The sequence below is a fragment of the Orycteropus afer genome, unplaced genomic scaffold (genome assembly GCF_000298275.1).
Source record: "Orycteropus afer afer isolate SDZICR_OR568_19922 unplaced genomic scaffold, OryAfe1.0 scaffold00057, whole genome shotgun sequence".
NCBI lineage: Eukaryota > Metazoa > Chordata > Mammalia > Tubulidentata > Orycteropodidae > Orycteropus > Orycteropus afer.
This window is the reverse complement of record NW_006921644.1, coordinates 9,943,518-9,965,215: the sequence shown is the minus strand read 5'-3', so window position 1 is coordinate 9,965,215 and position 21,698 is coordinate 9,943,518. Positions and strand designations below refer to the sequence as shown.

The window sequence follows — 21,698 nt, the reverse complement described above, 5'->3', positions numbered from 1 at the left end:
AACGGGAAAAAAAAAGGAATAGGAGACTGAGAAAATCCGTGTTGCCAGGTGGGTAACATTCCTAGGTACTGGCCCCCATTAGATTCGACTATTTGTTTCAAAATTTAACACGTGCATAAGATCTGAAGGTGCACTAGTGACAATACTGCAAAAACAGTGCGGTCCACGAGCAAGTGCCGCACAACTGTGACCTCGATGACTCACTCCCTCCTGGGCTCTTTCTGATTCGGGCCCATTTACCGCCCCCCCATCTGCCCTTTAAAACTGGACCCTTCAGAGGACTGTTGACTAAAAGTATTCCAAACGCACCCGGAAAACACCCCCAGGAAGACAGAGCTAGCAGAGGAAGGACGTCGCTCCCATCTCGAGCTTCTCCTCCCGCAGGGCCCGCGCGTGGGTGGACGCAGAGCGCCCTCCGGGCCCGGAAGCGGGGCGCCTCCCCGGGAGTCCCGTATTAACCCCGGCGGTGGTGGCAACGAGATCGTTTCAAGAGGTGAAGGGCCGAGGCTGCAGCGCGGACACTGGTACTGCCTCCCGGGGCCCGCACCATCGCCTAGCGGGCACCTCAAGGTCAAGGCCCGAAACCCGACAAGGGCCGCGTAGTCGCAGGTGAAACCGAGCGGAACGCCTCTGCGACTCACAAAGGCCGCGGCCCCGCGACCCCGGAGCCCGGAACCCCCACGGGCGGGCTTCAATGTCACCGGGCTCCGCGGTCCAACCGCCGCGTCCCGCTCAGCATCAAGCCGCCGGGCCGCTAGGGAGGCCTGGCTCCTGGCCCTTCGACCCTCCTCGGCCTAGCTGCGCGGCGTCTAGCGTCCCAGCCTCACCTGCTACCGCCGCCCAGCAGCTACCCGCCGCGACCGCCCTCTAAGCCGGGCTGCTTGCGACCGGAAGAGCGCGAGGCCGCCCCGCGAAGCACCACGGGATCGAAGCAGACTCCGCCCCGCGCCCGGCCGCGCGGAGGTCAAGGCAGAGCGGAACAAGGTGAGTGCAGCGAACGCCGTAAAAAGCCCGGCCGCTCTGCTTTCCGGCCTGCGCTGGAGACACCACTTTCCGGCAGTAGCCACGAGCGAGCGGGCTGAGGCGGGGCGTCTCTGGCTTTCTGGAGAAGTGAGTTGGTCTCCGAGGAACCAAGGCCGAGAGGGAGACCGAGCCTTTGGGGGCCTCTGCCAGCCGCGGGGCCGCGCCGGAGCGTCACCGTCGCCTCATTCTGCTTCTCTGCTGAGGCGCCGCGCGGCCGGACAGCGGGTCCAGGCCTAAGCCGGGCGCCCAGGGCCTTCCGGGGCCACCCGGGCTCAGCATGCCCGGGGTGAAGCTGACCACCCAGGCTTACTGCAAAATGGTGCTGCACGGCGCCAAGTACCCCCACTGCGCCGTCAACGGACTCCTGGTGGCCGAGAAGCAGAAGCCGCGCAAGGAGCACCTCCCGCTGGGCGGCCCGGGCGCGCACCACACCCTCTTCGTGGACTGCATCCCCCTTTTCCACGGCACCCTGGCCCTCGCCCCCATGCTGGAGGTAGCTCTCACCTTGGTAAGCCCCGCAGAGGGCGCCTCGGGTCGGGTCGGCGGAGGGGAGCGCGGCCGCTCCGGGGGGACCTCCGGAAGGTGGGATGAGCCACGCCGAGCGCTCGGGTCCCGGCCGCGCTCGGAGGAGCAGCAGCGGTGACCTTAGCCGCCGGGGATGTTCCGAACCGGGTGAAAGGACCCGACGGGCTTGTTGAGGTTCGGAGTTGCGAGACGTTTTCCAGGCTAGCGCTTGGCGTGTCAGCACCTTCCCAGGGGCCGTTCGTGATCGGACGTTGGGTGCAAACGCAGGGGCTCTTTGGACCGTAGGCCTCGGGACGCAGGTCAGACAGGTTGGGGAAGGGCGGCGTGGACGGCCGAACCCGGCGCTCGGGACCGGGCGTCTGCCTCGTGCGAGGAGAGCTCGGCTGCTCCCGGTCGGGGTTAGTGACTTCTCCGGAACGCCTCCCCTGGTTTCCCAAGGGAAAGCATTTTTGCGGAATTAAAGAGCAGGATCCGCGCGTCTTCCGACGCACGGGACCCTTGGGTGTCGCTGCGTGCAGGGGACGGCCTTGCTGAAGCGCCGGGAGGAAAATGTGGGGCGCCCGCCTAGACTGGCTGGGCACTGAACTCGAGGCAAACCCACTGCCGTCGGGTCGATCCGACTCACAGCGACCCCCTTGGCTTTCCCAGGCGGTGTCACTACGGAAGTAGGTGGCCCAGTCTTCTTCCGAGGAATGGCTGGTGGCTTTGAACCGCCAGCCTTCTGGTTAGCAGTCAGACGCCTTAGGCACTGTGCCACCGTTTTTGAGAAGAAGAAAGGAGTGTGGGTAAATTCCCTTGCGTTGTTAAAACCTTAGGAAGACACGAACTGTTGGTCTCAGCCCTTCCTGGGAGCTGTGTGGTTTCTTTTCCACTGAAGTATCACCTGTGATATAGAGTCGTATTCATTAATTCATTCAAAGGGTGGTTGAGAAGGTGTAGGTTGAAATCCTTTCTCTATGGTTCCAACTAAGTAAAGTGAATTAGTTCATAATTAACCTGGTAATAATATCCCTGTAAATTCCTGGGAAGCCAGAAGTGCTTTGGGGTGAGTAGTCATGCCTACGGTTACTGAGGACGTCTTTCAATAGCTGTTAAAATTAAACTGAGTCACGGTGGGGCTTTCGTTTTCTCTCACACTGAGTTTCTGTCTTCGAACCATCTGTAGGTACCAGATCAGAAGTCACAAATACTGCTCACCAGTCTTGGGCAAGTCTCTTGCTTGAATATTTGAGTTAGAAACAGCAAAATTTCTTCAAGTCACTTCTAGATAGGAGAGAATATTTGCAAGATCACTGATTTTAAACTCCCAAAGAAATGTGCTGTAGGTACTAGCACTGCACTGAGAAGTGCAGGTGTGGGTGTTGGGCAAGTCTCTAGCCAGTGGTCCCCATCCTTAATAGCGTTTGGCGTGTGAAATACAATGACTTGCAAGGACCCAGATTTATTGGTAGCACCACGCACGAAGATGTGTTTCTCCAGTAGATGTTTTCTGAGTGCCTGCTGTGTGCCAGGCCTGCCCTGGGGAAGGATGTGGCTGTGGATCAAACACACTCCAGGCCTGGAACTCATAACAAGTCTACATTAGTCCGGAAGATCTAGTGCCATGTGTGGGATTAATGGAAAAAAGGTGAGGGACTCAGGACAAGCCAGCCAGCGCAGGGATGGGGAGTCAGGGAAGGAAGGCTTTCCAGAGAGACACGCGAGAGTGATTGAGGGACGGCGTTTGATGCAGAAGCACCAGCACACGCAAAGGCCAGGAGCAAGGGGAGTGGGGTCTGAGGCAGAGGAGAGTGTAAGGGAGCGGGGGCAGGGAGGAGGTGTGAGAGGTAAGCAGTGGGCAGGCGCGGAGGACCTTGTCACTTGAGAGATCCGGGGCACCATCCTGGGGACGAGGAAGCCGCTGGAGGTGAGCTGCGTGAGTGTGACTTTGAGCGGTCGTGCCAGCCTGCAGGGCGGAGGGTATTAGAGATGCGACCAGAGGCAGGGCAGTGAAGACCAAGGCAGGCGGAGGCCTGTGCTGAGCGCAGTGTGGAAGCACGGGACATGGTGAGGGGGAGCCAGGAGGGAGAAGCCGCAGGATTGGTAACAGCTCAGTTACTGCCGTATGCGCAGGCAGGAGACCGGTATGTCCACGGAAGGCACAGAGGCGGAAGCAGGTTTGCACGAGCAGTGCTTACGTCTGTTGGGGACATGGTGGGTTTAAGGTTCAAATGAAGTCTTAAGTGTCGAAAGTTGAAAATAGGTCTTGGGCTCAGAGGACAGGTGGGCTGGCAGTGTGGACTGGGAGCCAGTAGCCCCTCAGTGCCTTTTGAAGCCTGAGAGCAGTCCTGTCTGTGCCTAGGGACAGTGTGTGCAAAGAGAAGAGAGCTATGGGCAGGAGCCTGGGGAGCTCTAGCTTTTTTGGGGTGGTGGGAAGAAGAACCAGCAAGGTGACAGGAGCTTGGGGAGGAGGGAGATGTGCTGCTGCCTCTAAGCCCATCTGTGAATTACTGGAAACAAGGCTGTAAAGTCCTATGAGAAATATCTGAGAGCACCTTAGGGGTCCCTGGGTGGGGCAGAGGTCAAGCACTTGACTACCTGCTGGAAGGCTGGCAGTTGGGAACCACCCGAGGCAGCTCAGAAGACCGGCCTGGCGGTCTGCTTCTGAAAGGTCCCAGCCTTGAAAACCCCATGGAGCAGTTCTGCTCTGCACACGTGGGGTCACCGTGAGTCAGAGTGACTTGACAGCAGCTTATGAGAATGTCTTGAGGACAGACTTGTGCGAGCTTCTCATTCCTAAGTAATTTCACAGGGTTAAAGGGTATGTTCCTGTTACGCGAAAGGGATGCTCTGCTTCAGAGAGGAAATGTGTAAACTACAGACAACTGCGTTTTGAGTCTCCTGCATGGGTTTTCCCCAGTTTCCACTCACTTCGTTGACATTTATCTGCCTGTACTGGTCCCACAGCCACCACCCGTTGGTCATTTTGTCATACTGTGATGACTTGTGTGTGGCTGTGCCAGAAGCCATGCCCCTGGCATTTCAGACACCAGCAGGCTCAACCATGGTGGACAGGTTGCAGAGGCGCTTTCAGACGAAGACTAGGCCTGTTGGTGGACTTCTGAAAGTGAGCCGCTGAAAACCCTATGGATCCTGGTAGAGTGTTGTCCCAGATGGTGCTGGAAGGCGAACCCCCGGCTGGAGGGCACTCGGAACACACAGTGGCCGCACACTGGACTTGAGCAGACTGAGAACAGTGCGGATGGTGCAGGCCTGGGCAGCGTTTCATTCTCTTGGTCATGGGGTTGCCGGGAAGCAGAGCAACTTAATGACAACAGTGGCCCCGAGCAGGCTGCCTCCCAAACCACTTACGTGGTGAGGGAAGGCGCCCAGAGGGAGTCTTGGCTCTAGGCACTAAGGTGGGGCGGCACTGCCACCCGCTTTTCTCACAGTGAAAGGGGCCCGGCACTGGCCCCATGGCCATCTTGCACCCCGCCCTCAGTACTCATGCACTACAGACTCCTGTCACCACTTTCCCCAAACCACCCATCAGCATTGGAGTCTCTTGTCTGGAATAAGTGCTTTCCAGCAATAAAAACAAACAGCTAAACTGTTGTCCCTGTGGAGCAATGGCTGTTTATACCAGCTTTTATTATGTTCACCACAAATTTGAGTTATAGCCTCAGCAGGGGACAAATACGTAAAAGATGCTGATTGGTTCAAATTACGTGGATTTCAGGGGAAAGTTAGAGAGGAAAATTCATAGCTTGAGTCCATCTGAAAGTTTTGTTCTTGGTAGCTGCCTTTGAGTCAGCCCCCAACTAATGGTGACCCACATATTACGGAGTAGAACTGTTCCGAGGGTTTTCTTGACTAATTTGTACAGGAGCATGTTGCCAGGCCCTTCTTCCGTGGAGCTGCGGTGTGGGTTCAAACCACCAGCCTTTCTGTTGGCAGTCCATTGGAGATTACTTGCACCACCCAGGTTCCTGTTGTGCAGTTGAGCTATTTAAATTTATTTCACTCAACTTTTAACTCAGTGACTTTAAAGTCAGTGTTAGGCCCCAGAAAACTCATCTTTGACCATAGTTTGTCACTGTAATTTTCAGAGAGCATCTAAATGCACGTCACTGTGTAAATGCAGCCTTCCTGTCATGGCCCTTTTCTACCCGGGGAGTGTCACGTGGAAATTATTTTTGATAAGTGGGAAAGGCTGACTTGATAAGCAGTCCATCAAAGGCAACATTAGATTCCTTTGAAAGGTTTTTCATTATAATTTTCCATTAAAAAAAAAAAAATCCTTGCATTCCTCTGTGCTTTTTATAGTTTTTATTCCTATTATCTTATTTATCCTTACAACCCTTTGACGTAGGTACTGAAGGAATTATTTCTAATAGCAAAAACCCATAACCTGTTAGAAGGCAAATTAGCATAAACCTGTGGTTCCTCTAAGCCCTCTCTGTCCTTTTCCCTCCGTTGATTTCCTGGTGTTTCACTTCTATTACTGCCTGCCCACAGGGCTCTCCCACCTGCCTCTTGGCCTGATCCACAGGGTTTCCCTGTAGAATTCTTCCAGCTCTGCCTCTTTTCTAAGGCCCCCGACTTGTTTATCTTCAGGCTGCTCTCCAAGCTGCTCACCTGGCGATGCCCTCCTTTCAGTTCCCCCCCGAACCTGGCCCTCGTCTCCATCCCCATTTACCTCCAGGTGCTTCTTCCCCAGGGCCCTGCTCCTTTTTTGCACCACAGAAACCTTCAGCACTGGCTGCAGGGGGGCTGCTTTCCCCATCCACGTTTGGACTCCACGGCCTGCTTGCTGCTCGCCAACACTCTTCCCCCCTTGACCTTCCCTACTTCATGGTTCTTGCACGTCACATGACATAGGTGATACCAAACCCACTGTCGGCAACTCCATTCTGACTCAAAGCGACCCTCTGGGACAGAGGAGAACTGCTGCGTAGGGTTTCCGAGGCTGCTGCTTTGTGGAAACAGAGTGCCTCATCTTTCTTCCGTGGAGCAGCTGGTGGATTCAAACCACTGGCCTTTTGGTTAGCAGCCAGATGTTTGCACCACTATGCCACAAGAGTTCCGAGATAGGTCATACCAAAAAACAAACCAAGCTTATTGTCGTTGAGTCAGTTCCAACTTCTGGCGACCTCATTGGGTTTCCAAGACTAAATCTTTGCAAAAGCAGACAGCCTCATCTTTCTTCCACAGAGTAGCTTGTGGGTTTGAACCACTGACGTTTTGGTTGGTAGCCAGATGCCACAACCACTACACCACCAGAACTCCTAAGATAGGTCGTAGTGTTTTGAAAATTGCAGAGTGCCTCGCACATGCAAAATGCTAGCAGGGTTGCTGAGAGAAGGTGGTGTTTGTCTGCAGAGTCTAATGGGAAATGAGTGGGCTGGGCCCAGTACCTTTCATCATACTCCTCCTTGTTTGGAATGGAACAAACCAGAAAGGACAGGCGAAGGGCCTGGTGCTGAAGTGAAAGTGTCTACCCTCTTTCTGTGGACAGTAGAGGAAACTACAGGAGTAAATGCAGAACCGGGGGCCAGCTGCATTCAGAGCCATTTGTACTGAGTTGACATCAGGTTTCACAGTGTTTTGCCCTGAACTTTTATTTCAGTTTCTTTATAAAGGTGCACAATAGGGGCATGGGTGTCACAGCAGCAGGGCAAGGAGGTGGGAGCGGATTGGTTGAGGGCACAGGTCAGCTGGAGGGAGCGAGCGGGCTCTGCGGTGAAACCAGCACTCCGATCCACTGCCATCAGGTTCCTGCAGGATTCTGGAGCCTGTCGAAACATTGGCCTGCTTGTCCTCACCCTGCACTAATCATCTCCTTCCACACAAGCTCTACTCTGGCCTCCAAGACTCTCACTTAATGTCTGTTTCCGCATTTTAGAGTATCAAAGAAATCCCTGTCCCTTTTCAGCCTCCCTCTGAGCTCTGGTGACTGTTGGGTAACCCTGAGTCTGTGCCCCGCTTCCCACTTTCATGGTCTCCATTCCCCAGTGGTGTGTTGGCCTGCACAGCTATGGGCATCCGTGCAGTAAGCCAGCTCTTTCAGGTGTGTAAAGCCAAGCCAGACCTTGTGTCCCTGGTGTGCCTATAGGGCAGCCTTTTCAAAAGCCCTGGCAGTTTGATGGCACGGTGGGGTTTTGCTGCTGGAGGTTGCTTGGGCCCTTGGGCTTTGCCCCTCATCACACACTGTGGGAGGTGAGACAGCACTGTGATTATCACCATTGCTTGTAAGGATCGTCCTTCCCGTCCGAGGCTGGCTTTGCTCCCGGTGCATTGCTACCTACTCCACAGAGTGAGGGTGGGTGCGTTTGCTGGGGACCAGTCCTAAGCGATGGGTCAAAGCTCAGGAAAGGTACTTCTCCTAGGTACTTGGTGTGCTCAACAAGGACTGCTGCTGGGGATCACCAGGACACCGTCAGTGCTGACACAGGGTGTCGGATCCTTCTAATAAGCCTGGCAGGGCTGTAAATAACGGCCCCAGCAGATGCCCACATCTAATGCCTGGAACCTGTGCAGATGTTGCTCCCTTCCATAGCAAAAAGGACTTTGAAGGTGCAATTAAATTAGCCCAGACCCACTGCGGCCGTGGACAATGCAGAACTGCCCCAGAGGGTTTCCAGGGCTGTGATCTTTACGGAGCAGACTGCCACGTCTTTCTCCCACAGAGCAACTGGTAGCTTCGACCCACCCCCACCTCTCAGTTAGCAGCTGGGCTCTTTAACCGCTGTACTACCAAGGCTCTTGCAGTTAAATTAAGGATCTTTAAATGGGAGAAGATCTGGATTCTCCAGGTGGACCCGGTGTCACAGGGTCCTTATAAGAGGGAAGCAGGGTCAGAGCAGGGTAACGAAGGAGGCTGAAGGCTGAGTGATGCAGGCCGCCATCCAAGGGATGTGGCCTCCAGACACTGGGAAGACCAAGGGGTGACTTCCGGCCTGAAGACAGTGTGTGTTTTCAGTCCCTAATTTGTGGTCATTGTGATGGTGCAACAGAGAACTAAGAGTAGCTTAACCTGAAATGCCATCTGTAGGTCTGGCCTCTGTGTTTAAGGACAGGCCACACTGGAGAGCTGGGGGCAGCGCCCAGCAGTGCAGACAGCTGAGGGCCACTCGTGAGAGACACTCAAGAGATGGGTCAGTCCCCGAAAGCACCGAGGTCGAGAGAGCTGTGTTCATCATACAGGTTTGAGTTGGGGAATGTGGCCACATCCCCAAATTTTTGAGCGAGGCTATGTCTTTTGAGATTTATTAAGAAAAAAATTAAAGAAGTTGCTGCTCTAGGCAGGGATAGAAAGTTTCTAAAACCCCTTTCGTTACGAAGTGATAGGAACAAAACGTAAACAGCTCCGGAGTCGTTTGCAGCAAAAGTCCCACGATGGAGCCGTTGTAAATATATGGGGAACAGTAACCTAATTTTGTGAGTGGACGACCAGAACATGCAGTTGGTTCAGTGAGCCCTGGTTTTGACCCAATATGGTCATTTGTTAGCTCTTGAGAGGGCAGAATTGTGATTTTAATCCTGAGCCAGGGAAGCTTGGCCTGTGGCTGTCTCGTAATATTGGCTTTTAGTCATAAAGGAAACTGTCAGAGCCCAGAAAACCCCAGACCAAAATCCAAGAAAAAGCATTGGGTTGTGTTTAAAATGTAACTATACATGTTTTTAGCCAGTTAATTGACTGCAGAAGAGCAGGGTACCAATTTTGTTTTCGTTTCTGAAGACAGAACAGAATTTACGATGGTTTGTTATTAAAATTCCATTATGGGAAAACAGTTAAGATGACCTTTTGTTATTTTTAATAATGGCATTAGACCTGCAGGAAACTAAGTCTGCTAAAAGGGATTATAAAACAGACCCCTCAAAAAAAAAAAAAAAAAAACCATTCTGGCCCTGTGCTTCCATTTCAGAGCTTACCACCGGGAGTGCACTGTGTGTGCACGTCCCTTCCCGCACCTGCCATGCTTGCCTGTGTACCTGCTTGCCCCACGGCCAGCGTGAAGGGTTTCTCATGGTACATGGGTAGGAATACCGGGATTTAGTCCCGGAAGACGCGAGCAAGTTCCCATTCCGACTCTGCAGCTACCTGGCTGTACAGACGTGTGACCTCTGAGCTTTAGTTTGCTTCTCTACGAAGGACCTGATTTATAGGTTCTTGGGGCCTTACCAGCCCATAGCGCCCCAGTTCTCTGTTTGAAGTGGAGGAGGGTGAAGATCATCCTCCCCCCGCTCCTCACAGCACTGCACCCAACAACGCGCGTGGACACTGGGACCTCCTGCCAACCTGGGGAGGGAGGCCGTTGCTCTTGTCCCCTGCTCTCTCTTCTCCTGCTGATTACAGGGACCTAGCCATCGGTGGAAGCCCATCTCAGGCAGGGCAAGGCATCTGTGCCCTTCCTGCACTTTCTCGGCCTTGCGGGGACAGTGGGAGGCAGGTCAGCTTGGTGTTTTCCTCTGATGAGTGCCTGTTTCATTCTGTAGCCTTTCTTCTGGTGAGCAGGATCCAGGAATATATTGGGTCTTGTCCAGCATTTGGGTGGAGGGGTGCTCCGTGTTTATTGAGACTTGATGTGTAAGGGAGAATCATTCATTTTTTCTTTCCAATTTTTGTTCCTCTTTCAGATTGATTCATGGTGCAAAGATAATAGCTATGTGATTGCTGGTTATTATCAAGCGAATGAGCGTGTGAAGGACGCCAGGTATGTCCCTGTCAAACCTCCTATGTCTGCAGAAGTGCTCGGGGCAGACGGAGACTGTCTCGGTGTGCATTTGCTCTCACCTCCAAACAAATGTTCTGAACGTTTGCACTTAACTTTGGGGTTCTGTTTTCTATCTTCTTTGTTTGGCTGGAAGGAAATTCATCTGATGGACATACCAGTTGGGCCTGCAGCTTTTGCCTCAGCTCAGCCTTGCTTCCCATCCCCAAGCCAGGTGTGACATAGGGCAGAGCAGTGGGGAGCACTTCTGCTCCCCTTTTTTTGGCCCCTGGTTCCTTTGATTCAGACAGTTCCCTCTCTGTGCTTCTCACCAGTGAGCAGCACTGAGAACTGTGTTCTGTCCGCGTCAGTCAGGTCCTGCAGAAGAGCAGAGGGACACCCAAGGTGCGGTAATGTAAGGCGCTCTGTACAGGTGTGAGCAGTGTGCGGGAGCACTCAGGGCAGTGCAGGAACCCAAAGGTCTTGATCAAAGCTGATGTCATCCCTGGGCCTCAGACACGGGGAGGAAAGAATTGGATGAAGAAGACCACCTTGAGAGGAGACACAGCCATCTCTGTGTCACCTCACAAGGTGGGGGAGAGGAGTCAAGGCCCGGCCTGCCCGGTTCCCCTCGTCTGCCTGCCTCCCTTCCCTCTGGTACTCCTTTGGCTGAGCAGATCCAGAAGTCAGGGGACAGATGGAAACAGTCTGCAGGACAGAAAGAACTAGCACCAGCATGCCCAGACAAGGCTGCCCTGTGCTGTTGGGTGCACAGACTGGCTCCAGGTTCCAGGGAGTTAGAGGAGGGAGCAAAGGGATTCAGACCCAAATGCCCCCAGGAGTTATGGACTTATATCCACTTATCCTGTGTTTTGGTTACCTTTGTGCCATTCTAACAGAAAATACCACAAATGACATGCTTTGAACAAACAGGAGTTTATTCTCTTACTGTTTGGAGGCTTTAAGTCCAAGTTCAAAGTGCCAGGCTCTAGGGGCTGGGTGAAAGTTCCTCGACTTTGGCTTCAGCTCTGCCTTCTGCTCCTGACGCACTGAAGCTAAAGTCTTTTCTTCACTCAGACAGCTGCTGGCTGCTGAGACTGACAACTCCAAGGTCAACAAGTAATATGGTGCAGTTCCGATGTTATCAAACCACACGGCAGGCCATTAATTCAAGTCCATTAAAAGTCCCAAGGTCAGCAGAGCATAGCAGGCTGCTGAACAATGACACAGCTACATGCAGGGTTAAAGGTGCCATAAGCTAGAGACCGTTCCCCAAGGCTTCTCCTTATATACAGGAAGCAGACCACATCCCTAAGGCAGCTACTCAGCTGCTCACTGTAGATTCCACCATGGAATTGATTACCAGTCTCATCATGGGGAATACTACCAGCTGCCCAGCCACTCAACCAGGCCCAGTCAAGTTGACACACACACTCAACTACCGTACCCGGTGTGGGCAAGAGGTGGCTTCAACAGCATGTGTGGAAACAACACAACGATCTGATGACCGGTCATTGTTATCCTTATGGATGCACTTGAGAAACATAAGCCTTGTCCTCGGAAGACCGATTGTGGTCTCAGGGCGGTGGGAGGTGGGATAGCCGGAGAAAGCTGGACCAGATGCCTCCTGCCAGCGAGCTTTGCTAAGGGCGCCTCTGCAGATCTGTGGGCTTTGCCCACTGCCTCTCTGGCTGTTCCTCTGAGCACTTGTTTCTCCTCCTTCAGTGCACCTCTTACTTGCCTTGCTCCTTCTCTGATTTCAGATACCTCTCTCCCTGTTCAGATGAGTAGGTGTCTGCGTTGCCACCTGAGCTGCAGTCCCTGTACTTACTGTGTGGGACACCTGCCATGGGCCAAGCTCTGTGCTGAGCGAGGAAGACACATAGCTCTAAGCTCAAGAGGAAATACCACAGACACACAAATGAAGTGCACAGTGTGACCTGTACTGGGAGGCTGGGAGAGCGTGTTGTGACAGCAGACGTTAGGGAGGAGCTTCTTCAGTTGATGTGACCAGGAACGTCCTCAGAGACTTCCTGTGAGCCAGCCCTCAGGAATGGATGGGATTCTGTAAGGTGCAGATGTGGAAACCAGGAGGTGAGGGTGTTCCTGGCAGAGGGGGACTGTGGCAACAACTCAGGTTGAACATGTGAGAAGCTGCATTTAGGCAGGAGTGTAATATACACACCCAAAAGGAAGTGGTAGAAAGTGAGACAGGAAAGGTAGGTTGAGGCCACAACCTCAGGGTCTTAAGGAATTTTGAGCTTTATCCAGAGTGGGTGGCTGACCCTGGGAGCAAGGCGTTCTCATAGCCACTCCTATAGACAGAGAAGAAACTAGGCAGTAGCTAATGGCAGCAGATGGTCAGTTTAGTGTGGACTCCTCAGTGCCGCATCCCAAATGCATGCCTCTCATCAGCACCCTGCACTGGTGCCCCAGCTCCTGCCTCTGTCTGACCTCATTCACGCCCTTCATTCTGCTCATTTCAAGATCTGTCCTGAAGAACAATACTGTCGGTGATAGGCTAACATTCATTCGCCTGCAGGGAAGACCAGTTAATTGTTGTTGTTATGTGCCGTAGAGTCGCCCCGACTCATAGCGACCCTTCCTTGGATTTCCGAGGCAGTATCACTACGGAAGTAGGATTGCCCAACCAACTGTTTAAATTTACACACCAACCAGAGATGAAGAAATTGATGATTTTTACCAATTTCTGCAGTTTGAAATTGATCAAACATACAATCAAGAGGAATTGATAACTCCTAGTTATTATACAAAAGTTGTAAATGATAAAGATGGTAGTTCGAAAATAATGGCCTTGGTAATACAAATGACACAGGAGATTACATGATTAGAGTTTTGCAAGACCAGTGAGTGACCTATTCATTCAACAACAAATGGTAACAATACACATGGACCTCATCAGATGGAATACACAGGAATCAAAATGACTGCATCTGCGGAAAGAGATGATGGATAAGCTCACTGTCGTCAGTCAGAACAAGGCGAGGGGCTGCCTGTGAAACAGATCATCATTTGCTCATATGCAAGTTCAAGTTGAAGCTGAAGAAAATTGAAACAAGTCCAGGAGAGACTGCATTTGAGTATATCCCACCTGAATTTAGAGACCATCTCAAGAACAGATTTTGACACACTGAACACTAATACCAAACACCAGATGAGTTGTGGGATAACATCAGGGAGACCATGCATAAAGAAAGCAAAAGGTCATTACAAAGATAGGAAAGAAAGAAAAGATCAAAGTGGATGTTAGAAAAGACTCTGAAACTTACTCTTGAACATAGAATAGCTAAAGTGAATGGAACAGATAATGGAATAAAAGAGCTGAACAGATTTCAGAGAGTGACGTGAGAAGACAAAGTATTATAATGAACTGTGCAAAGACCTGGAGTTAGAAAACCAAAAGAAAAGAACACACTTGGCATTTCTCAAGCTGAAAGAACTAAAGAAAAAATTCAACCCTCAAGTTGCAGTATTGAAGGATTCTGTTGGCAAGATGTTATATGATGCAGCGACCATCAAGGGAAGATGGAATACAGAGTTACTGTACCAAAAAGAACTGGTGGATGATCAGCCATCGCAGGAGGTAGCATATGATCAGGAAACCATGGTACCGAAAGAAGTCCAAGCTGCACTGAAGCCATTGGCGAAAAACAAGTCTCCAGGAATTGGCAGAATACCCATTGAGGAGTGCGGTGTAGTAATTACTTAGTGTGGCTTTTCTACCCATGAGTCTTTGTAAATTCCAAGGTGGGATTTTCTATGAGCATCTGAGGAGCTCCTGATTGCTGAAGCTATCCACCTGGGTTATTTCTGTTGGGCGTGGCACAATACAATGTTCTGGGAGGTTCCCACTCTCTCTCACATGCTTAGAGTTCTGATGCTGTGATTGGCTAGTTGGACCACCCTTCCGGGCTCAAAAGGAGGCCTCCTGGAGGCAGAGCTCTCTCTGACTGCTGGTTGAGGAAGATGTGCTGCCAAAAGAGACACGCGCCCCTGAAAGGGACACGTGTTGCTGGGAAAGAGACACAAGAGACACGTATTGCTGAGTGAGACACCGAGGGACCAGCGCTGCTGGGAAAGAGACTGTGAGAGACTCTTGGCTGAGGGACGGTGGGCTGAGAGAGAGACTGAGCATTTTTCCTGAACTTGAATTGTAGCCTGTGGTGCTTCCCTAATAAACCCTGTGATCTGTGAGTTCTGTGTGGCCACTGCAGTGAATTATCGAACCCAGGAGAGAGGTGGTGGGTGCTTTGGGAGGAACGGTTGGTGAAAGGGCTGGAGGGAGGCAGCATGTCTGGCCTTGCAGTAATAGGCCTTGGGTTACTGCTGGTAATCCTGTCTTCCTCTCATGGGATTACAGGAGGTCAGAACATGTGGCCTCCTTGCCGTTTTTGCAGGGAGTTTCAACAAACGTATATGACTGGAAGTGCTCACTTATCTATACCAAGAAATTTAGAATACAACTACTTGCCCAACCAACTGAAAGAGATCCATATCTGTGCCCAAACCAAAGAAAGGTGATCCAGCAAAATATGGAATTTACCAAACAATGTCACTCGCATCATATGCAAGTAAAGTTTTGCTGAAAATAATTTAAAAAAAAATTGGATCAGTGCGTCAACAGGACCTCCAGAAATTCAAGCCAGAGTCAGGGAGGACATGGAATGAGGGAGATCTTTGCTGATGTCAGATGGATTTCAGCAGAGAATATCCTGAAGATGTTTACCTGTGTTTTGTTAATTATGCATAGGCATTCGACTGTGTGGATCAGAGCAAACTATGGAGAACATATCAAAGAATAAGAATTCCATAATACTTAATTATGCTCATGAGGGATCTGTATATACACCAAGAAGCAGTCATTCATACAGAACAAAGGGATACTGCATGGTTTAAAATCGGGAAAGGTGTGTGTCAGGGTTGTATCCTTTCACCATTGTTACTCACTCTGTGCTGAGCAAATAAACCGAGAAGCTGAGCTATGAAGAACACAAAGAACAAGATTTCATTTTACTTGGATCCGCAATCAATGCCCATGGAAGGAACAGTCAAGAAATCAAATGACATATTGCCTTGGGTAAATCTGCAAAAGACCTCTTCTAAAGTGTTAAAAAGCAAAGACGACACTTAGAGAATTTTGAAAATGGTATTTTCAGTCACCTCACACGCCTGTGCAACTGACAGGAATGAGTTAGATCATAATCCACACTGTAAGAAAGAAGAAACACAAACTGAATGCAGGCCATTCGGGGATCATGAGCGCCAGCGTTTTTTAAAACTTCTTTCAAAAGAATGAAATTTGAAATTTGAGGTCTTAGGTATCTGAAATGGAAGTTTTTGTTTTTAATAAATGTTTCTTGATCCCCTTCCATATATGGCTTTATAAGTTTCTTTGTGTCAGGTTTGCTTTACTTGTTCCTAAGACATAACACAAGGACCCCTGGTGGTGCAGTGGTTAAGTGCTCACCTGCTATCCTAAAGGTTAGCACTTCAAACCCATCAGCACCTCCATTGCAGCCTAGGAAACTCTGGGGCAGTTCCACTCTGTCCTCTCCGGGCATTGTGAGCTAGATTGGACTCCACAGCAGTGGGTTTGGTTTGACCTCTGCATGCTTCCGTAAAGGCTGGCAGCCTTGGAAACCCTCTGAGGTGATTCTACTCAGTCATCGAGTGTCACTCTGAGTCAGAATTGACTTGGCAGCACCCAACAACAGCAGGACGTTGCACAGACGTGCAGCTGCTGACTTTAGTTCACTTTGTGTCTGCAGCATAAGTGAGTCAGGCTGGCTGAGGCTCAGGGGCCGGCGGCGGTTCTGTTGTGGAACGCTGCGGATGAGCCCTGAGTCGGGCCCTCTCAGTGGCTCTGCGTGTCCTCCTTGCTTTTGGCCGTTGTGGCTGCCGGAACCCGTGTACGCGTGGAGCTTTTGCTGGGAACCTGAGGGTGGGGCCCGGTGGCGCCCCTGGGGTCTGGCCTGGTTTCCTTTTTCCTAACGCATTTCTGTGTATATTCCACGGGCACATCACTGTCAGGTCTCATTTTTGAAGGTAGAAATGAAATAATTAGAACAGTTTGTCCTGAGACGGTATGAATCTCCTTTTCTCAGTTCAATCACAGACAAAGGATTGGAATTGTAGAGTGTGCTTTAAATAAACTCAAAACAATTCATGTGTTTTTATGCCATAAAATAAAAAAGTGTGATCCAGTCCTGCCTCAAAAAGCGGAGAGTCTAATCCCTGTGGCACAAGGTCACAGAACAAAAATGACATGCCAGGGAGTGAAGGCCGAAGCATTTCAGAAATAAACATGCAGAGTTTAAAGATGGGAAAAGAGCTTCCTCTGAGCAGCATGGCAAGGCTTCCTGGAGAGGATGGGACTTGTAGGCATTCAGAGATGGGTGGGGATTCAGTAAGCAGGCATTGGCGTGGAAGGGCATTCCAAACGGAGTACAATATGAGTGAGGAAGGACACACACAGCTCCTGTGAGGGTCTAAGGAGGCTTCTTGGGACATACAGCATAGGGCAGCCTAGATGCTGTGAGGCCAGTGAGGAGGCAGTTTTAGAAATACATGGCAGGGAGAGTGCAGGAGGCCAAGATAAGGTAAGAACACATCCCTTGGGGTGACTGAGTTAAAGAGGAAATAGGCCAGTCTGCCTGGAGTCACTTGAGCCAGGCACTGCGAGGGGTGGCAAGTGGGAATTTGACCTTGGTCGTTGTAGTTAGACTTCCAGGTTGTGGATCCAGGGAGCCATGCGGAGGGGCCTGATTGGACAGAGCTGAGGGCGAGGAGATGAGGCTCGGGAGGGCAGGGAGGCTACTGAGGACATTAGGGAACTTGATTGAGACGGAAGAGGACAGACAGTTGGACGTGCGTGGAGACCAGTTACTCTTTGTTTTCTCCCCAAAAAAAGATCTGAAAGCAGAAATGGACCTAGTGGCGAGAGAGGATAAGTCATTCCCCAGAGGCCAGGGGAGGATGGGCTCGTGTGCCCCAGGATGGTAGAGTAGGGGTGGTGTCGCCAGCACTCTGTTCGGCTCTGTTGCATTGGTAGGGAGTCTCTATTTGCCAAGATTGGGTGGTGTGGGCCCAGGGCTGGCAAACAGAAGATTTGGACTGAGCTCTAGTGCTACAGTGGTTAAGGGATTCACCTGCTAACCAAAACGTTGGCACTGCAAACCCACCAGGTGTTCCATGGGAGAAAGATGAGTAAGTCTGCTTCCGTAAGTATTTCTAGCCTCAGAAACCCTATGTGGCAGTTCACTGCCTTGCAGGGTCGCTGTGAGTTCCCTGTGAGTTGGAATTGACTTGATGCAGTGGGTTTGGGAATTTTAAGGAGTTTTTTTTAAAAAAAAAAGTTTCCCAGTACCTTGACTGCCAGCATCTGTGGGGTTTCTGTTGGTTTGCTAGCATGCCAATGGAGAGGCAGCCCTGAGGGCACCGGGCCACAGCTTGGCACGGGCAGAGTGCTCATGCACTGTCGTTCTCCCTGGACACCCTTCTCCAGGTCCCCTGCACTAGGGCTTCCTGGCTGGAGCCCGTGTCGGACTTGCTCCCCGTGGCCCTTGTACGTCCCTGTCCTCTCACAAGTCATCACAGTGGGACCGCAGGTGCCGAGAGCCTGTCCGAGCAGGTGCTGCAAGTAGATGCGGCTTGTTGGTCCTGCTGGCCTTTGTGTGTGCTCTCGTTAGTTCTTGGTAGCATTAGCTGTGCCGCTTTGGGGAATGTGCAGCACTAACCGGCTCTCCTTTTGTAGTCCAAACCAGGTTGCTGAGAAGGTGGCTTCTCGGATTGCTGAGGGCTTCGGTGACGCCGCGCTCATCATGGTACGTCCCCTGCTGCTCTGAACGGTGGTGGGTGGTCTGTGGGTACGGTGACGAGTAAGCAGCCCCTTGCTCCCGTGGCATTTCTGTGGCTACTTTGATAAGTTCATCCTCATTGGACTATTGCTGCCTCTTGCAGTCTTCTCCCAGCTGCAGCTTTAACCTTTTCAAGACTAAATTATTTCCTGCTTTGAATTTTTTGTTGTGTTTTTGAATGAAATGAAAAAAAAAAAGTTGAGGTCATAAAGATTTTGATACGATTACCAGAACACATACGGTCATAACGATTTTGATACAATTACTGGAACATACATGTCAGAGATCTCTGGTGCTGGGGTTGGTGAGATGAGGCCCATTTCTTCAGTCACACAGTTACAGAGGCCCGCACCAGATAGCAGCACCCACTAAAAGTTGGAATATCAGCTTCCCACTAAACTCCAGAGGCAGAAAATGTCGATGGGTACTGCCTGTCCCGTAGGTCATGAAAGGGTCAGAGTTGTAGAACGAGAAGCAACGGTTTGAGTACCACTGCAGTCACAGCACAGGTCCATCCAAAAGGGGATACGCTTTCAGGTGCAGTGGCCCTGGAAGGGGCTTCCAAAAGCGTATCCCCGGAAGGGGCTTCCATCCCGGCAGCATCACACCACCTGGGAACTGGGTGGACATGCGGGCTCTCGTGCCCCAGTGGGCCTGCTGACTGAGAAGTGCTGGGTGCTTCCCAGCAGCCTCTGCTGGAACAAGCCTCCCCAGGCATCTGATGCTCACTCAGGTGTGAGGACCCGTGAGAGAGCAGTCAGCTCAGCCCTGGGGAGAAGTAGGTGGGGTCCACCATGAGCCTTGTAAGATGCTCTTGCTTCTGAGAATTCCAGCAGTGATGTTTGGGGGGAGGAGGGAACAGTTGATATGAAAGATGTGATATTTATCTGAAGGAGTGCTGGTGACCTGTTGGTTAAGCACTCAGCTGCTATAACCAAAAGGTCGGAGGTTTGAACCCACCCAGTGGCTCCATGGAAGAAAGACCTGATGTTGTGGTCCCGTAAAGGTGACAGTCTAAGAAACCCCGTGGGGCAGTTGTACTCTGTCACCTGGGGTCACTAGGAGTCAGAATTGACCTGACACCCAACAGCAACCTTTTCTTATAATCCAGCTGTCTTTTGGTGAGATCCCACACATCAGCTTTGTGGCATCGACATGCTGTAAGGAAGGTTCTGCTCTGAGCCAGTGTTTGCCCTGCTCCTCGGCAGCTGTGTGATGGCGTTTGTCCTTTGCCTTTGCTCAGGTAGACAACACGAAGTTTACAATGGACTGCCTCGTGCCTACGGTCCACGTGTACGAACACCATGAGAACAGATGGCGGTGCAGAGACCCACACTAGTGAGTGCTGGCCAGCCGCGTGGTTCATGGGTTCCAATGACAAGCTGGGGTCTGTGCCTGGGCACCTAGCTCCCACAGGAAAGCCGGTCCAAGCCTCCTTGGGTTTCCGAGTTAGTGTGTTTTCCAGGGGCGTTTACTGACCTTCCAAATTCTGACAGTAGAGGAAAGGTGCCAACACATCTGAGTCCTGTCACCCTGGCCCCAGGCGCCTCTCCCCAAGCCAAACCCTCCATCCCTTTGTGTGGTGGGCTTCTCCCACTGTGTGGTGGGCTTCTCTGGTGCTCATTCTGAAAGCATCAGTCATCTTCCAGCATTTTCAGAATTTTATTTGACGTATCTCTCATGCACTGACCATGCTTTCTGGGGGTTTTTGTGTGCATCTGTATGTGTTTAAAATGTGTGTTTCCTAATCCTCATTACTGTCTTCCTTTATGCTGCTTTGCATATGGCCGGTGTCTTCCGTTTACTCTGTTGAGAAGCCACGTGTCTACTGTGGTCCAAGATTAATTTCTCCATCTTTGGCCTCATAGTGATTACTGTGAAGACTGGCCTGAAGCCCAGAGGATCTCAGCCTCACTCCTAGACAGCCGGTCCTATGAAACCCTTGTGGATTTCGACAATCACCTGGATGACATTCGGAATGACTGGACAAACCCCGAAATCAACAAAGCTATTCTGCACCTGTGTTAGAGAGGGAGTCCCCTGACTGGCCTCCACAGCACTGAAGAGTAAAACACAGTTTAAATGTAAATAGACAGTCACTTAGCGTGAGCGGAAAGCCAGCTTGTCAAGAAGTGGCTGGTGCCCTGAGGGAGAGCAGGAGGTCGCTCGGCCATCTTTCTCCTGCAGGCTCCGGAAGAGGCACAGAGGACCCAGGCTGAGCTCCTTGGGCTCCCTTCCCAGTCGTGTGTCACTGTAATCTTCAAATCAGAGTTATTTCTGCTTGTCCAAGATTGTTCCTATTAAACCGTTTTAACTAACCTTTTCTAATCTGGAGAGAATACTTTTTAAGGTTTATGAACTATCTTAAAAACAAAAAAAAAACACCTCTTTTACTCAGTGAGTGTGCTTGTGAGTTTTTATGCAGTTTGGGGTGATGTCATCCCGTCCCATGGGCAACATACAACAGTCGGTACCACTCAGCCGGTACCCAGGAACCAAGAACCTGTGTCCTGGTACTGCAATGGTCAGGCAGGCCGCAGCGTCGTACTCTCATAGTAGCAGTGACTTTCCTCAGTGGAAATAAAACCACTGTTGCCTGAGAAACCTCCATAATTGAGGGAGAAACAAACCATGTTTGTGATGAGCACTTGGATGCGTGCACAGCTCGCTCCATGAACTGCAATGCTGGCCAGCGTCCTGCAGAATCGGGAGAGGAGAGTGGGACTGCTGTGGTCATGTGTCCTTTGCTTTCTTCCAAAAGCACTTTAGTCAGGGCTCCCAGATGACTTGACGTGATCATCCGGTTGCTTCTGATCTGTCTTCAGAGCAGTTGTGTCTTTTGTGTTTATAGCAACAGAAGAAAAACAAAGTGAGACTTAGACTTGTCTGCAAGTCTGACAGATGCCTGTAGTTTTGACACCTGAAATATTTGGTCAGGTTTTCTAACCCAACAAGTAGGGGAGATCCAGACATGGCAGGCAGCAGGTATGCTGTTCCAGCCTGCCAAATCCTCTCCCTCTCTTCAGACACCTCTTAGCCTTGGCTTTTTAGGCTCACACTTCACGTGAGGATCAAGAGACCAAAGCCTGTGGACGTGAAGGAAAGGACCCTATCGGTGTGCATGGTCTTCACCGTCCTCGTCCCCAGAGGCCAAGATCTTCACAACTGGAGCGTAGTGGGTGATCAGGCACCAGCTGCATCTGTGTCCGTTTCAGAAAAGGAGACAAGCAGCCCAGCCTGTACCGTGTGAGGCTCTGTTCCGGGAATTGACAGGAACTCTGCAGCCTGCATCCCGGGGCCACGGGGAGCTGGCAGAGCTGTTGGGATCAAGTAAGAGGTAAAGGCTGGTTTCTGGGGTGTATTAGCTCCGTGAGGTGGTCTTCCCACAGTTTCACCTCTGTCTGACTCTTGGCCTTTGACTCCCCTGTATCTTCCTGGGAGTGTGTGCTGTGTCCATCTTGTGGGTAGGTCTAAGCTGACACCAGGTACCTCCTCGTGGGCTTCCCTGTCTGTGATTGAGTCAGGCACACATTTTCAAAAGAAAGTATATTATATCCTCTGAAGGGAAACGTGCATTTGT

At 51.2% G+C, this 21,698-nt stretch overlaps 1 protein-coding gene across 1 annotated transcript; it reads left to right on the top strand.

Annotated features, from left to right (window-relative positions):
* Positions 1-1,300: 1,300 nt before the first annotated feature.
* EMC8 (ER membrane protein complex subunit 8) lies at positions 1,301-20,146 on the top strand. Its single transcript, XM_007939146.2, has 5 exons — positions 1,301-1,531; positions 10,168-10,244; positions 18,016-18,085; positions 19,362-19,456; positions 19,987-20,146. Exons 1-5 carry the CDS (start codon positions 1,301-1,303, stop codon positions 20,144-20,146), a joined length of 633 nt encoding a protein of 210 aa, XP_007937337.1.
* Positions 20,147-21,698: the final 1,552 nt, after the last annotated feature.